The sequence below is a fragment of the Theobroma cacao genome, chromosome 8, assembly GCF_000208745.1.
Source record: "Theobroma cacao cultivar B97-61/B2 chromosome 8, Criollo_cocoa_genome_V2, whole genome shotgun sequence".
Classification (NCBI taxonomy): Eukaryota; Viridiplantae; Streptophyta; class Magnoliopsida; order Malvales; family Malvaceae; genus Theobroma; species Theobroma cacao.
Genome location: NC_030857.1, coordinates 7,469,706 through 7,487,194, shown reverse-complemented (window position 1 = coordinate 7,487,194; position 17,489 = coordinate 7,469,706). Strand labels below are relative to the sequence as shown.

The window sequence follows — 17,489 nt, the reverse complement described above, 5'->3', positions numbered from 1 at the left end:
GGACTACCTATTAGAATAATAGTAACGTTTCATAGATCAATTGAAAGTTCTTAAATTTTGTGAATTAGATGACATTACATCAGACATAGAAGACAAATGGCTTCAATTTTTTCAAATTTACTTTTCAAACCAAAAGGAATAAAAATCTGAAAAAGAATGATTAGGAGCAAAGCTTTACAAGTAATGATGATTTCAAAACTAGAAGCAGAGAAGCAGTGAACGGCTATTTCTAGCTTGCAACTTCACCTTTTACAGCAATAGGTTTTTCCTAATTAGGAAGTCAATGACGATTGTATTGAAGCAACTAGACCACAGCCACAACAAAGTACCAGTAGCCATACCCAACCACAGCAACAGCACTACAGCAGCACTATTAGCAGTACCACGCAGTAGCAGTAACAGTATTGGTAGCAGCACCATTAACAGCCAAGAAGTTACTTCCTTAGCATAAATCTAGTAGGAAGATTTGAGACAAACAAATCACAGAAAATTCACACATGTACTAAAGTTTAGCAACTAACTTAGGATCATTAAGCTAGGGACTGTCATAAATTATAGTCAAGGGAAGCTGTTAGATAATTAAGGGATTGGCATAAAATATAGGGATTCACTTAGATTTTATACCGTCGCTTGTACTAGGGAATATTACCATTAGGAAATTTCCTTATTTGAAGCTTCCAAACAACCATGTAACCGCTATATATGTTAATGTAACAAAGCAGAGGATATGAAAAAGAAGAAAATAGAGTAGAGATTGAACAAAGAGTCATATTCTTCATTAAGACAACAGAGAGGTTATAGACTCTGTTGTACATGATGAACACTTGTAACCAAGCTTAACAAGTGTAAAACAAGTGTACATGCAAACTTACACGTAATGGGACAGCACTAAGGTGGTATTATCTCTAAAGAACTGTACAACGAAGCAAACTGACAAAAGCAAACAAACTAAGATGATTAGAAAACATTCAGATGCTGCAGCAGCCATGCAAGTATTACAACTTAACAATATAAATGGAAATAAAGATAATCATCTTCACTAAGCAGAAATAGAACAATAGACAAGTTCATTACGCTTTCTTCTGCCTTATTTCTTTCTCTACTCTTCTGTTCTGTTTCAATATTTCTTCAGATTGTCTAGTATAGAAACCATCATCTTCCATTATCTAAAGGCAAGATTACCACATGGCTTTGTATGCTGTCATACCCACTTGAAGTATTGCTTCTACTGCCACCATAGCTATATCTATCGGATGGTTTTCCATCCAGTAAATACTCAGTCTCCTCGGAATTCGATTCAAGATTAACCCATGGATGCTTCTCTGTCAACCTTAGTCCTTCTAATTCCATTGCTACTTCTTTCATTGAGGGTCTCTCCTCTCCTTTAATTTCTAAGCACCTCATTGCTAGCTTAGCCACTTCCATGATTTGATTTCTATTTTCTTCATCCACTAAATGACTCTCCAGAATATCAAACAAGCGATCCTTTCTCAACGAAGAAAGGAAATACTTAGCTAGACTCCTCTCCTCCTCAGGCCTGTCAAAAGCAATTGCCTTCCTTCCAGTGAGAAGTTCAAGAAGAACAACTCCAAAGCTATAGACATCACTCTTCTCAGTCAGCTGGTTTGTATGCAAGTATTCAGGGTCTAAGTAGCCAAGAGTTCCTTGGACCATTGTCGATAACTGAGTTTGATCTACAGGAACCAATCTTGAAGCTCCAAAATCAGACACTTTCGCGGTGTAGTTATCATCCAAGAGTATGTTTGTAGTTTTGACATCTCTGTGGATAATTGGTATAGATGCAGCCGAATGCAAATATGACAGCACTCCAGCAGTTTCTGCTGCAATTCTTAATCGTGTCCCCCAAGGCATGGTGGCTGCCCTGCCTTTGTCATGAATGTGGTCGAAAAGGGTTCCATTAGCAACAAATTCATAAACTAGTAACGGAACTTCTTCCTCTAAACAACAACCCAAAAGCTTGACTACATTCCTATGGTTGATTTGTGAGAGCACAACAACCTCATTTATAAATTGCTCAATTTGGCTCTGATCCACTATTTTCGACTTCTTTATAGCAACCATATTGTTACTTTCCAAGATACCCTTGTACACTGTGCCATAGCCTCCGCGACCAACAATCATGGACTCATCATAGTTGCTCGTAGCTCTTTTAAGTTCCTCTGCAGTAAAGATTTTAGCAGTTTCAGATGATGCGTCTCTGCCAGTGAGTTGTTGTTGAAGCATCAAACCACCATTTTGCTTAAAAAACTTTTCTTTGAGCTTGATGAGCTTTCTTTTCTTGTGTAGCATGTACAGCCAAGCACTCCCAGCAACTACAGCTACAGAGCATATACTAACACCTACATTTGAAATAAGTAGGATTATTCTCCACGCATCAAAATCTTTATATTGTATTATGATTCCCTTTATATTGTTCATGCTAGAATCAAGGTGAAAATTTGTAACCTTTTCCAACTTATTGTTGACATCGCCATTTTCAGCAAGGAGTCGTTTGTTAGCAGGTTACCTTTTCCAACTTATTGTTGATATCGCCATTTTCAGCAAGGAGTCATTTGTTAGCAGGTTTACAAGCAGAGTTAGACGCCTCCAGGTTGCATTTAGTCTGACTATGTAGTTCTTTCTTACAAAACAGCTGAAATTTAGGGCCCATGGTTTTAATTAAATCAAAACTTCGCTTTCTAAAAACTTGTCAAGTCAAGACTATTGCAACTCTTGGAAGCATCCGAGAAACCGCAAACCTGTAAAAGTTTCAGCTACATAGATAACCTAAGATTTTCAGGAATTTTTTAAATAAAAATCTTTTTTAACTAACATGTCCAAACAAAAGCAAGAGATTGTCCTTTTCTTTTTTTTTTGGTTTAGCAAATAAAAAAAGTCTGTTAAGAGTGTTTTTCTTTCTTCTTTTTTCGGTCTGAACGTTCAAAGAACATAACATGTTCTAATTTCTATGATGCCCACACCGTGCTTTCAACTAGAAATTTCTTGGTAGATTATGATCTTGAAGGAATGAATGTCTATGCAACAATTTGTTTTCAAGGAATCATCTTTTGGTCAAAACAATTAAATTCATAGGCAAAGTTTATCCTGCTAATCTATTCATCCTCTGCAACAGGTTAATCAAAAACCAATAGTAAATCCATCTACTCCGAACTGAGTGAAATTCTTTTGGCCAATTTAATTGGTATGCAAACCATTCATAATATTTTTTTAGTAAGGCAACTTTAAAAAATTAGATGATGTTTTAATTATTTGTATATTAATAATGCAATCAATGTACTTACCAAGAGCAATTTGAACAAGTTGTATTTGATTGGGAATGCAGCCTTTTCCACCCTTTCTACCATCGCCATGATAACCCTTTGGACACTTGCAAGTATAATTTCCCAACTCATTGACGCAATACCCTGGTTTTTCGCATTTATGCAGGTCCGGATTGGTGGTAGTGTTACACTCATCAATATCTGAGAGATGATAACAAATATAATTAGGAGTCTAGGTAATATTTAAACGATTGAAACGAACAGTGAACGCAAAATAAGCACGGCAAGTACCTCTCATTAGAGGAAAAAAGAATAAAAAAATTGTTACCTACCGTAACAACCATCGAGGTATGGATTCCCTTGATAACCATCTACGCATTTGCAACGATAACCACGCCCGTTATAGGATCCATCACATGTGCTATTTCCCTTGCATAGAAAAGTAGACTTGTTTTGTGCAGCTAATTCACAACTTTCATCCCCAACTGCCCAATCAACCACCATTGGGAGCCTTGTTTCACCTTCAAAACCTTGAAGATATTTGGGGGAGAAAGTGAACTCCTTTTCAACAACAAAGGCGTAGCTGCAGCTGTTGAACTCCGTTACATTTTTATGTTGAAAATAACTACTCGCTGTGAGTGTACTGTTTTCCAGACCTTTGGGAATGGGAATTTCGCAACACCCCACACCAGAGCAAGAATCGTCAACAACTTTCTGGCTATCACATATGGACATGCATCCGGTTGTATACCTATCATTACCTTGGTAACCCTGAATGGTAGCATAGGTATCACAACCAATAGCCACAAAGTTGTTCTGGGCGTCAGAAATGGTGAATTGGCCTAATGTCAAACTGGGCCTGTTTCTTCGCACTGAATCACCACTTTTGTTGTAACAATCGTATGCTATTAAACATAACAAACGAATCTCACCATTAAGTGAAATGTTTCTAACAGGAATATTACCATAAAACGGTTGTGCATGGACACCAGATTGATTACAGGAGATACTAAAACTTGCATCGAAGTAGCAACCTTTCCCTATGCCAAAGGGAAAAGGGATGCTTACGTTCCCACACTGATCTGGACAGTCCGGCCCGGGTTGAACTCTTAACGGTGCTGCAATGGATGCCAACAGCACCCCTGCAAGCATGAACTGCAACAGCATAGCATATGAGCCCATATTAACTCCTTCAATCAATACAGGATGGTTTTAAGAAGAAAAGCCTTGCTTGGTGGCCCTTATATTAGTTAAAACTCCGATGGAAGACCAAGTCAAGAGTGCAGCTAGAAAAGAAATTTAGGCAGAAAGTTCCATTATGTTGACTTGCCTTATAGTTTGGGCTTGTCCCAAAAGTCTCCGTAGAGTATTACCATCACCGAGACAAGTTTCTGGTTTATCTATTCAAATAGCACCGAGTATATAATTCAGGACTTGAATAATTAATTAGTAATTAATTAAATTGCTCGGTCGTTGAAGAAGACCGGGTATGCGTCATGTACCAGCTAATTGTCAGGGAAAAGTCTTTCAGGAATAAATTAATGTAAATTGGTCCTAATTTAGAAATGATCAAATTATACTTTTAATCCCTTTACTCTAAAATAATGAATGTGTTGCATTTAAATGTTATGTATCCACATAGCATCTAATTTTATTTATCATCTGTAGATAATTAATTGATATTTAATTAATTAATATTAGATATTATTTTGATATTTTTTAATTAAATAATTATAAAAATTATTTGAGACTTGATATAAATTTAAGTTTAATTTGTTTAAATTTAAATATAATATCCTATCTCTATATCCATAATACGTCTATAAATAGTAAACAGATGTATTAGTTTCAACACACAAACTGATATTCAATTAATTAATATTAGATATTATTATGATATTTTTTAATTCAATAATTAAAAAAAAATTTGAGACAGGATATNAAATAGTAAACAGATGTATTAGTTTCAACACACAAACTGATATTCAATTAATTAATATTAGATATTATTATGATATTTTTTAATTCAATAATTAAAAAAAATTTGAGACAGGATATAAATTTAAATTTAATTTGTTTAAATTTAAATTATCTATTCATTATATTTAAATTTAATTTATTTAAATTTAAATAAAAATTAATTATATTTAAATTTAATTTATTTAAACTTAAATATAATATCCTATATATATATCCCTAATACATGAACAAACGTACTAGTTTCAACACATAGCCAAAGAGTGAATATGAGTTCTTTTGTAAGTCAAAAAAATTAAAAACTTTTTTCTTCTTTTTTTTCTTTCATCTTTATTCTTGAAGCTCCATCAAAGGCCGGAGGGTTTTAGAATGTGTAATTCCTTGTGAAGGACTCTAGTAGTCATTTCATCACAACGAAAGTGAAGAAATTATTGTGTGCAAGAAGGAAGATTTGTAAGGTAAGCTTTTTCGATCAGAAAAAGAGTGAAATATTTATCTAAAAAGGTAAGCCCACTTCCTAACAATGGTATCAGAGCAAGTTTTGGCTTGTTTTCATCCTTTTAATTTGTGTATATTTGAAAACGTATTTTTGATTATGATTTTATTTAATTTAAATTATCGGTACTGATTTATTATGTATAAATCGATAATAGTTGTTGAAACTGATATAGGGAAAGAGTAGGCTTTAATCATGTGCAAACAATTGCATTAGTCTAAGGTCACGTGGTGTCTTATAGATGACAGCAAAAACAAAAAAAAAGAGAAAGAAAATACAATTAGCAGGATTCGAACCTACACTAAGAAAGTCATTGAGACTTTAAAAAGTATACTTCAACCACTACATCAAGAAAGCATCTTTCAAATAAAATATTGGCAATTAATAAAGACCAAAAATGTCTGGATGTCACCATAAAGGGCTTGATGTGATAGTCGCATGGTGCTAAAGGATATATTTTTCTTAATTGTATTTTTTGCCCTACAAGTTTCTGCTTTTACAGAATGACCTCAAAATATTTTTTGGAAATTAAAATTTCACAAAAAAATTAAAATATTATATTATGCTTTTGGCATGATATTATTTTATTAAATTCACATGCATTATAAATATAGTTAATTAATATGTTAATTAACCACATTTTTTCTTCTTATATGTTGTATATTAGAAATTATTTTTCTTCTAAAACATATATATGAATTTAACAAATGTCTATTAATTCAATTATTTTGCATACCATATAAGTATATTTTATAATTATTTTTCTTATTTGTTTGGTAAAATTTATAACAATGCATGATGTAATTATTTTACTTATTTGTTAGGTAAAATTTATAAAAATACATGATATAATTATTTTTCTTATTTGTTAGGTAAAATTTATAAAATGCATGATGTACTTATTTTATTTATTTGTTAGGTAAAATTTATAAAATGCATGATGTAATTATTTAACTTATTTGTTAAGTAAAATTATATCCAAACTGACAGTACGATGATTATATGTCTCAGTAGTTTTGTCAAATGAGACTAGGTTTTAAGAGAAACTGTTTGTTAATCCTCCAACCTTTCTTAGAAATTACTATAGAAGTAGGGTGCTTTGTCGAGGAGACTACTATAGTCTTTTTTGGAAGCATATGAAAATATGATCTACTTATTACTATTTTTGTGTGCATAATATTTATATGAAAGTTTTTGATCATTCAAAATAATAAATATGCATAAGCAAGCACAACATCCTTATTTTTGTATAGATTGATGCAGTAGGTTCCTTATGATGTAATTTATTTTAGGTTTGTATTAATTATTGAGGTCATGTAAAGGGATGTAATTTTGCGCTTACTTTACGCATAATATTATTTTAGATATGGGTAGCTATAAATATCAGTAGGGTTCTTTAGTAGAACTCATTATATTATTTGGTAAGTGGGAGTTGTTTCCATGCTTAAAGATAGTGGGAGTTGTTTCCATAATCCAAAGTTAAATTAAATTAGACATTTTAATTGATGCTTATATTATTAGTGATGATTACTAGCATGCATGCGAAATTTTTGAACTAGTAATATAGGTAAAAATTAAATATGTCTAATATTAATTTATTAGAAAATTAGATATGTGCCTAATTAAATCTCGTGCGATGATGTAGTGATTTGACTTCAAAACAAATTATTGCTGGTTTGACCAAAAGTGCCAAACTTGATGGCCAAAACTATGATATTTGGTATAAGAAGGTTCAATATCTTCTCGATGAGGAAGAGTTGCTTGATCATCTCACTAAAGAAATGATCCCACTTGAAGCTGGAAACATAGCCCAGCATTGTCGTGACCAAGAGGCCTATGACAATTGGTATAAGAGAAACCATAGTATGCACTTTACCATGTTAAGCTGCATGCAAGATGATCGCATTGGGGAGTTTGAGAACTACCCAACTGCCAAATAGTTGTGGGAACAACTAAAATTCAAGTATGGTGGAACCACAGTTACGAGGCTTCATGCCTTGACACTTAGGTTCAATCAATATGTGATGGACTCTAAGCACATTATGGCTAAACACTTAAGGGCTATGTAAGCCATGATAAGAGAGATGAAAGCAACTGCTTATGATCTCACAGATGAGCAGCAGATCTTAGCTGTCATCAAGTCACTATCTGAGTCTTTATAGGGACATGTTAAACTTGTACTAACACATAATGAAAGGATAAAGACTTTTGATGATATATCCTGCCATTTAAAGCTTGACGCAGATCGTAGAGAAGCTATTCACAGCACTGCCCTGATAGCTCAAGCTAGAAATCGAAAAAGGTATGTTCCTTAGCAAAATATTAACAAAAGAAAGGAGTAACCGAAAATCTAAGGCCCAAAAGTGATGGAGTCACCAAGCGCTAAAGAGGCAAGCGTGGCAAAAAGAAGGATAAGTTCAAGTTCAAATGCTTTAACTATGGTAAGAAGGGACATTTTGCTCATGAATGCATTGAGCCTAAGAAGGTTCGTCCTCTAAACCGCTTTAGAACTTATGTATGTTCTCATGTGTTTATAGCTCATTCTCTCCTTGGTTGGATTATAGATACAAGAGCAACAAAGCACATAACCTGCAATCGTGTAGGATATGTAGATTACCATCGTTTACCAATAGGTAGACACATTGTCATAATGAGGAATAGAGAACAAGAAGAGGTCTTAGGAGTAAGAACTTACCAACTCACTATGCACAATAGGTGAAAATGGCTCTTGCATGATGTGCTTCATACTCCGTCTATACAATGTAATCTACTTTCAGTTTTAGCATTGATGGGTTTAAGATTTAATTTTACCTTTAAGAATTATTGTATGTCTATTTTCTTGAAAACACATTTTTTTATCATGGTTATTTTAAAGACGATTTGATTATGTTCGATTTGGATTCTAATAATGATGTTGCTTTTATTTCAAATTCTTCTTCTGATATTATAAATGATTTTGTGAAATGACATGCTAGATTAGGACATATTGGGCAAAATAGAATGTCCAGATTGGCTAGAGAAAGGCTATTAGGCTTAATCACCAAAGTTAAACTTCCTACATGTGAGCCATGTCTTGCTAGTAAGTCTAGCAGAAAGCCTTTTAGGAAGGCTAAAAGGGCCACTCATCTTCTAGAACTTGTCCATTCGGACATTTATGGGCCTATGAATGTAAAAACATGTAATGGCACATCTTATTTCATTACATTCGTAGATGATTACTCACAATATGGATCCATATTTCTGTTGTCTCATCGTTCTGAAGCTTTGAATTGTTTCAAATGCTTTATGGCAAAGGTTAAGAATTAAGAAGAAAAGAAACTTAAAGTTTTTTTACACTAATAGGTGAATACCTATCTGATTAGTTTAAAGAATTATGTAAGGAAAAGGGAATACATTGACAATTAACAATACCTAGAACTTCGCAATAAAATAGGGTTATAGAGAAAAGGAATCATACCTTGTTAGACATGGTTAGGTCAATAATGGCACAAGCCAATCTTCTAATAAGTTTTTAGAGGGATGCTCTTTTAGCTGCAACAAACATCCTCAATCGTGTGCCCTTAAAATCTGTTCCCATAACTCCATATGAGTTATGGAATGAAAGTAAGCCTAATTTGGAAGGCTTACATCCTTAGGGATTACTAGGGTATGTATATCACTCATCTCATAAGTATGGAAAACTTGGTCCTAAAGCTAATAAGTGTATATTTATTTGATATTCAGAACATTCTAAGGGCTACGTGATGTATGGGGAGCACACTGATAGAGGGCTAATTGAGATGGAATCTCATGATCTTGATTTTCTAGAAGATGACTTCCCAACCATATGTGAGGTTAAAGAAAACCTTGAGCTTTATGAGATGGAGGAGCCTCAAGAAAGTGTATCCCAACATGAGGAAATGAATGTGGAAACACATCCTATCCAAGAGACTATTGAGGTCAATGGGAGTACATCGTTTGAGCTCCACCAAGAGTCATAGTTACGAAAAAGTAAACATGGGCAAATACCACGTAAACAATTCGAGATAGAAGGTCAGCCTTTCTTAAGTATTCTTGTGAATGTTGATGAGCCATCTTCCTATGAGGAAGCTTTAAACTCACCATCATCAGACAAGTGGCTTACTATTATGGAAGATGAAATGAAATCCATGACTAAAAACCAAGTATGGGAGTTAGTTGACCTTCCACTTGGGCGTAAAGCAATCAAAAATAAATGGATTTTGACGGTAAAGCGTAAAGTAGATGGATCAATTGAAAAATATAAGGCTCGTTTAGTGCCAAAAGGCTATACCCAAAAAGAGGGTGTGGATTATGAAGAAACGTTTTCTCCTATAGTGAGATTTGCATCAATTCACCTTATCTTTGTTATAGTGGCACATCTAGATTTGGAATTGTTCCAAATGGATGTGAAAATTGGATTTCTCAATGGAGAAATCCATGAGGAGATTTAGATGAACCAACCAATTGGTTTTCATGTCAAATGAAAGGAACATAAGGTGTGTCGCTTGAAACATTCTATCTATGGCTTGAAACAATCATCACGATAATGGTATCTTTGCTTTCATCATGCCATCATTTCCATACGATTTGTAATGATTGAAGAAGACTATTGTGTATATGTAAAAGGATTAAGGAATAAGTTCCTTATTCTTTCATTATATGTGGATGATATCCTATTAGCTGGGAATGACATGGAGTTAATTGTCACCACTTAGAAGTGGTTATCCTCTACTTTTGAGATGAAGGACATTGGACAAGCTGAATATATCTTCGGGGTTAAGATCTTGAGAAATTGTTCTAAGAAGTTCTTGAGTTTGTCTCAAGAAAATTACATTCAAAGGGTTTTAGAATGATCTTATATTCAAAACACCAAGCTTATAAACACTTTAATGGAGAAGAGCTTATATCTCAGCATGGAACAATGTCCTAAAACTAAAGAAGAAAAGAAAGGCATGACGAACGTGCCATATGCAAGTGCTGTTGGAAGTCTGATGTACGCTATGATGTGTACTCGATCGGACATATGCTTTGTGGTTGGTATGGTCAATAGATATCAAAGTAATTCTAAGATTGCCCATCGGGCTGCAGTTAAAAGGATACTATGGTATTTAAGAGGAACCACTAATTTGGCTTTGTGCTATCAAGGTGAAAATCTAAAATTAGTCAGATATAGTGATACTGATCACATTGATGATAAAGATGATCAAAAGTCTACTTCAGGATATGCTTTTATACTTCGAGGTGGAGCTATCTCTTGGAGTAGCAAGAAACGGCTTTGTACTGTTCTATATACTATGGAAGCAGAGTATGTAACATGCTGTGCTGTAGTACAATAGGTGGTTTGGTTAAGGAGATTATTGCAAAGCTTGAACATTACTAGGCATCTTAGTGAAGCTGTTGTACTTTATTGTGACAACACATCTACCATAGCTTATACAAAAGATCCTAAGTATCATGGAAAAACCAAACACACTGGTACTCGCTATCACTACATTCGTGACATCATTGCACAAGGTCTTGTTGTGTTGTAGTACATTTCCACAAATGATATGTTAGCAGACCCATTCATTAAACCTATTGCTAGAAATGCTTTCCAAAAGCCTATTAGGGGTTTAGGGTTATTACGCATTTGATATTCATGTACTATTATTTTTGAACAATTAATATATTAAGTCTATTTTGAATCATTTGATCAAATGTTGTTAATTAATTAAGGCACATATCTAAGATAATTATTGTCACTTGGCTTTATAGATTATTCCTCTCACATGGGATGATCACCTTGATGCTTTGGTAGTGTGTGGGATGAGACTTAAACGATCACAAGGTACTAAACGTTTTGTGATCTCCTTGTCACATGAGTTGTGAGCAAGGATCCTAGCAATGTCACCTTGACTTAGAGTTAGGTTGAGGCTTGTAAGAGTTGAACGTGGAGATTATCCACTCTCTATGGAGCCAATGATAGCCGAATTTAAATCTTAGGGGATTCAAGTCAATCTTTTTTGTAGGGATTAGATCGAGATCCATATGGTGGTTTTGATGTGACAAACCCTAAATGGAAGATCCACCATAACATACATTTTATATTGTATGTGCTATTAGTCAACCAATGGAAGAGAGTGATTGAATAGATGCCTACTTCATCATTGTGTGAGCCCTAAGAACTTATGCAGTCCAAATTTTATACCCTTTGGGACTTGGATCTATGATATGAAGTTGAGATTTGGTGTTGCTACTTTAGCATGATTTCCAAGGGTTAAAAATGATACGATCTAACGGAACATGACTAGGAAAACAGTTAGATCTTAATGGATTGACATAAGTATCCAAGGAAAAGTCATTACACATCTTACATACATGCTCTATAACTTATTGCCTGAGCGGTTATAAAACCATTAGTTGTTAGATATAACCATGAATTTAGACACATAAAAAGATTTTGCATAGCTCCTACATGTAGGAGGGATTAGAGATGCAAAATCTTGTGTGATTAAAATGATTTGGGGTCTGACGAGGACTCGAGCAGTGTTATATTAGTAAAATGGTAACTTAATATCTCACTGCTCACCGGTACCTTTATTTTCTCATTGGTCGCATATTCCATTTTCCCTGTATGACAATGAATGGAGAATGAGTTAAATTGAGAATGGTATAAGTTGATGCCAATGTGTACGAGTCAGAGATGTTGCATTTAAATGTGGTGCGTCCACATAGCATGCAACTTTATTGATTATTTATGGATAATTAACTGATATTCAATTAACTAATATTAGATATTATTATAATATTTCTTAATTGAATAATTAAAAAAATTATTTGAAATAAGATATAAATTTAAATTTAATTTGTTTAAATTTAAATCATCTATCCATTATATTTAAATTTAATTTGTTTAAATTTAAATAAGGATTAATTACATTTAAATTTAAATATAATATCTTATCTTTATATACCTAGTACGTTTATAAATAGTGAACAGACGTACTTGTTTCAACACATAACCAAAGAGTGAATGTGAGTTCTCTTGTAAGTTAGAAAAACCAAAAAATCTTTTCTCTTTTTTTTTTCTCTTTATTCTTGAGGCACTATCAAAGGCCAAAGGGTTTTGGAATGTGTAATGTCTTGTGGAGGATTCTAGTAGTCGCTCCATAACAACGAGAGTGAAAAAATTATTATGTGCACGAAGGAGGATTTGTAAGGTAAGCTTCTTCGATTAGAAAGGGAGTGGAATATTTATCTGAAAAGGTAAGCCCACCTTCTAACAGAATGTATAATGATTTGTGCAAATTAAGTTTCTAAATTAATGTATAGTGCAGCCCTGGCAAGTTTGGTTCTTCAACAGAGGGGTTCTTGGAGTGCTTCTGGTGGGTTTTTTTTTCTTTTTTTTTCTATTTTTTGAAAAGCCAAGCTACTCTTTTCTTTTTTTATAGTGATGGATTATTAAAAAACTCTCATGTTTTTATCTTTTGATGTGGGTTTGTTGTCTTGACCCTTTAGCTTTTGATGTTATGGTAATATTTTGTAAGTAGTTAGATCTTTTTGACAAATGTACAGATTCTCTCACTCTCACTGTTTCATTCATGCCATTAGAGTCTTCTGCCTTTCAAGCTAGAGACTTAAAATGGTATACAAGTGATGGGATTAATAAAAGCTAATTTTTTTTAAAAAAAGTTTATATATTTTTCAAATTTATTAATATCAATCTAAATTTTATCATTGATAAATGTGTTGATGTGACATTTAATCAAACTAATGTGACATTTATGAACTTGGTAAGAAACAATAAAATGGAATATATCGACTTTCAAAATTTTTTTCTTGCCATACTATAGCATTAAAACCTTTTTTTTTCTTTTTTACAAATTTAAATCATTTTCTTTCATTATAAATGAATATATTATTTTCTTTTCTATCTAAGAAGGGTGGAATAGTGCACATGTGTGTTGATTATCGTGATTTGAATCGTGCCAGTTTTAAGGATGATTTTCCCCTCTCGCACATTGATGTATTGGTAGATAATATTGCTGGTAATGCTATGTTCTCTTTTATAGATGGGTTTTCGAGGTATAACTAGATAAAGAGGGTGCCATAAAATGAACACTTTTATTACGAAATAGAGCACTTTCTGTTACCCAGTCATGCCTTTCAAGTTGAAAAATGTTGGGGCAACTTACCAAAGAGCAATGGGTAACTCTTTTCCATGACATGATGTACAAGAAGATAGAGGTTTACGTCAATGACATGATCGTTAAGTCATCTGGAAGGAAAAACCATGTGAACAACTTGTAAGTTATTCAAAAGGTTGCATAGGTATAAACTGAGGTGAAATCCGACAAAATGCACTTCCAAAGTTATATCTGTGAATTTGTTATCATTGTAAGCCAGAAATGAATTAAAGTAGACCTGACGAAAATAAATGTGATCTAGTAAATGCCACCTCCACAAACACAAAAAGAAGCTAAATGTTTTCTTGGTTGAGTGAATTACATCACTCGCTTCATCACTAAACTCATTATGACATGTGAGCCTATTTTCATATTTTTGAATGAAAATTCCTCTGAGGACGAAGATTGCCAAAAAGCTTTTGACAAGATAAAGTATCATTTGAAAGAAATATTTGCCTATCCTATTACCACCAGTTCCTGTACAACCTTTGGTTTTAGACTTTATTGTTTTTGAATTATCAATGGGGCAACATGACGACTCAGGCAGAGGGGAATGTACAATTTACTACCTTAGTAAGAAATTTGACAATTTTGAATCCCGATATTCAGGGTTTGAAATAACTTATTGCATAATTGCTAGGGCAGCTCATCGCTTACGACTTTATATGTTGTATTACACAATCTGGCTCATCTCCAAGATGGATACTTGGAAATACATCTTTGAAAAGTTGTCTCTTTCTAATCGAGTGGCATGATGACAAATGCTTTTAACTGAGTTTGATATTGTATTCATTACATTAAAGGTTATGAAAAGAAAATGCTTTAACTGATCAACTGGCAGATCTCCCGATTAATGATTATGAACTAATAATGATCAACTTTCTAAATAAAGATGTTATGGTTTTATTTAGATTAGAGGAAGAAGAGCTACCAAAGACTTAATACTGGCATATGTATTTTTATGGGATAGTATTGAAGTAGTTCTGGTCTCTCTGAAAGGAATGCAATATCCCATCATGGTCAAGTTGACTTTTCCATGCACAAGATCACAGAGTATGCAAAAGAATTTTTTTTACAAATGCCATGCATACAATAATCTTTCTTCTCTCATTTTTACAAAACCCAGGAGATAACTTAATCTCTTTAGAAAGCAAGCAAGCTGAGCAGTTCTTACATTGTTTGGTGACAAAACCAAACCAAACAAGAAAGCTTAAAGAATGTTGTAAACTGATCATAAAAAATACTAATTCGCCATGGGGTGAAGGTAAGGTAGAAAATATTGGCATCGAAGGAAGGAACAAATTGTAGCATAAGCCGAAAAAGGCACGAATGCATATCCAAAGGCAGTTGTGGCAAGTTGTGTTTGGTGGTATCGTGTATAAGAGAACTATTGCATTTAGGAGTGATTTGTTCATCTAATTAACAATTTTGTAAAAGAAGAAAGAAAAAGTATAGTAAAATGGTACACCCGGTTCACCAGGTTCTACCATGCGAGGCCTAATCACACTCAAAAGAAGAGTTTGATCTTGGCTCAGAAGGAATGCTAGGTATATGTTTAACACATGTAAATTGAAAAAAAGTTCGATCATCAAGCTTACACTCAGTGCTTTTCCTATCAGTTTTGCTGCTAGCAAAACTAGCATCTGGATATCCAATTAAGCTAAAAGTTGATTCTCTAGAATACCATATGCCTAAAGTTTGGGTATCTAAGAGGTATCTAAAAATTCTCTTAATAGCTTTTAGGTGTGATTCTTTAGGTTGTGACTGAAATCTAGCACACAAACACACACTAAACTGAATATCGGGTCTGCTTGCTGTTAAGTAAAGTAGTGAACCGATCATACCTCTATATAGCTTTTGATCTACATTCTTTCCTTTTTCATCAAGATCAAGTCTCGTGGATGGACTCATTGGTGTGGAGATTGGTTTTAACTTCAGCATATCGAACTTTTTGAGCATATCTTGAGTGTACTTTTCTTGGTTAATGAAGATTCCTTCCTCACTTTGCTTAATTTGAAGACCAAAGAAGTACTTCAACTCTCCCATCATGCTCATCTCAAATTCCCCTTGCATTTCTTTAGCAAAATTCTTGCATAAAGCTTCATTAGTTCCACCAAATACAATGTCATCCACATATTTGTACAATAATTAAATCATTTAAGTATCTCTTTATGAACAATATGGTGTCAATGCTACCTCTATCATAACCTTTTCANCTTGCATTTCTTTAGCAAAATTCTTGCATAAAGCTTCATTAGTTCCACCAAATACAATGTCATCCACATATTTGTACAATAATTAAATCATTTAAGTATCTCTTTATGAACAATATGGTGTCAATGCTACCTCTATCATAACCTTTTCAACTAGAAATTTTGGAAGCCTCTCATACCAAGCTCTAAGAGCTTGTTTCAATCCATACAAGGCTTTATGAAGTTTGAAAACATGATCAGGTTTTTCAAAATCTTCAAAACCTGGTGGTTGTTCAACATATACTTCTTCTTGAATGAATCCATTTAAAAATGCACTTTTTACATCCATTTGGTACAATTTGAAATTCATGAAGCATGCAAAAGCTAACAACAACCTTATGGCTTCAATTCTAGCAACCAGTGCAAAAGTTTCATCATAGTCTATTTCTTCTTCTTGGTTGTAACCTTGTGCAACTAACCTAGCTTTGTTTCTAACTACATTTCCTTACTCATCTACCTTATTTCTAAACACCCATTTTGTGCCAATAATGGGGTGATTTGAAGGTCTAGATACCAATGACCATACACGATTTCTTGTGAATTGGTCAAGTTCCTCTTGAATGGCCATTATCCAACTTTCATCGTTTTCAGCTTCTTCAAAATGTTTAGGTTCAATTTATGATACGAAGGCTGAAAATTCACAAGTCTCTCTAGTTTCTCTTCTCGTTTTGACTCCTTGAGAGATGTCACCTATTATTTGATCTTGTGGATGGTCTCTTTCAAATTTCCAACTTCTTGGAAGATCACCATGCTGATTTTCTATTCTTTCCAAATCTTCTAGAGGTGGAGATTCATTTTCTCTTCTAGATGAGCTTTCTTCATTATCCTTATTATTCTCTAAGCTCATTTCTTCCATTTATTTTTCTAGGATTTCTACATCATCATCATCAACATGAATTTCATTTTGTAAAGCATTTGACTCATCAAAAACTACATGGATTGATTTTTCAACTGTTAAAGTCCTTTTGTTAAAAACCCTATAAGCCTTTAAGTTTAATGTATATCCTAAAAATATTGCTTCATCACTTTTTACATCAAACTTCCCTAAGGGCTGTTTTTCATTGTTCAATACAAAACATTTGCAACCAAAACTCCTAAGGTGAGAAATATTTGGTTTTCTACCCTTGTAAAGTTCATATGGTGTCTTAGATATTATAGGTCTTATTGAAACTCTATTAAGTATATATGCTGCTGTGTTCACTACCTCAGCCTAAAAATATTTTGGTAGGTTATTCTCACATAGCATAGTCCTAGCCATTTCTTTTAAGGTTCGGCTTTTCCTCTCTACAACTCCATTTTGTTGAGGTGTTCTAGGTGC

General features: G+C 33.6%; 1 protein-coding gene across 1 annotated transcript; it reads right to left on the bottom strand.

Annotated features, from left to right (window-relative positions):
* Positions 755 to 4,667, bottom strand: LOC18592448 (putative wall-associated receptor kinase-like 16). The gene is made up of 3 exons (XM_018126201.1): positions 3,614 to 4,667; positions 3,303 to 3,482; positions 755 to 2,360 (listed from the first exon to the last, which is right to left on the bottom strand). The coding sequence occupies exons 1-3, from the start codon at positions 4,461 to 4,463 to the stop codon at positions 1,153 to 1,155; spliced, it is 2,238 nt and encodes a 745-aa protein (XP_017981690.1). The 5' UTR covers positions 4,464 to 4,667; the 3' UTR covers positions 755 to 1,152.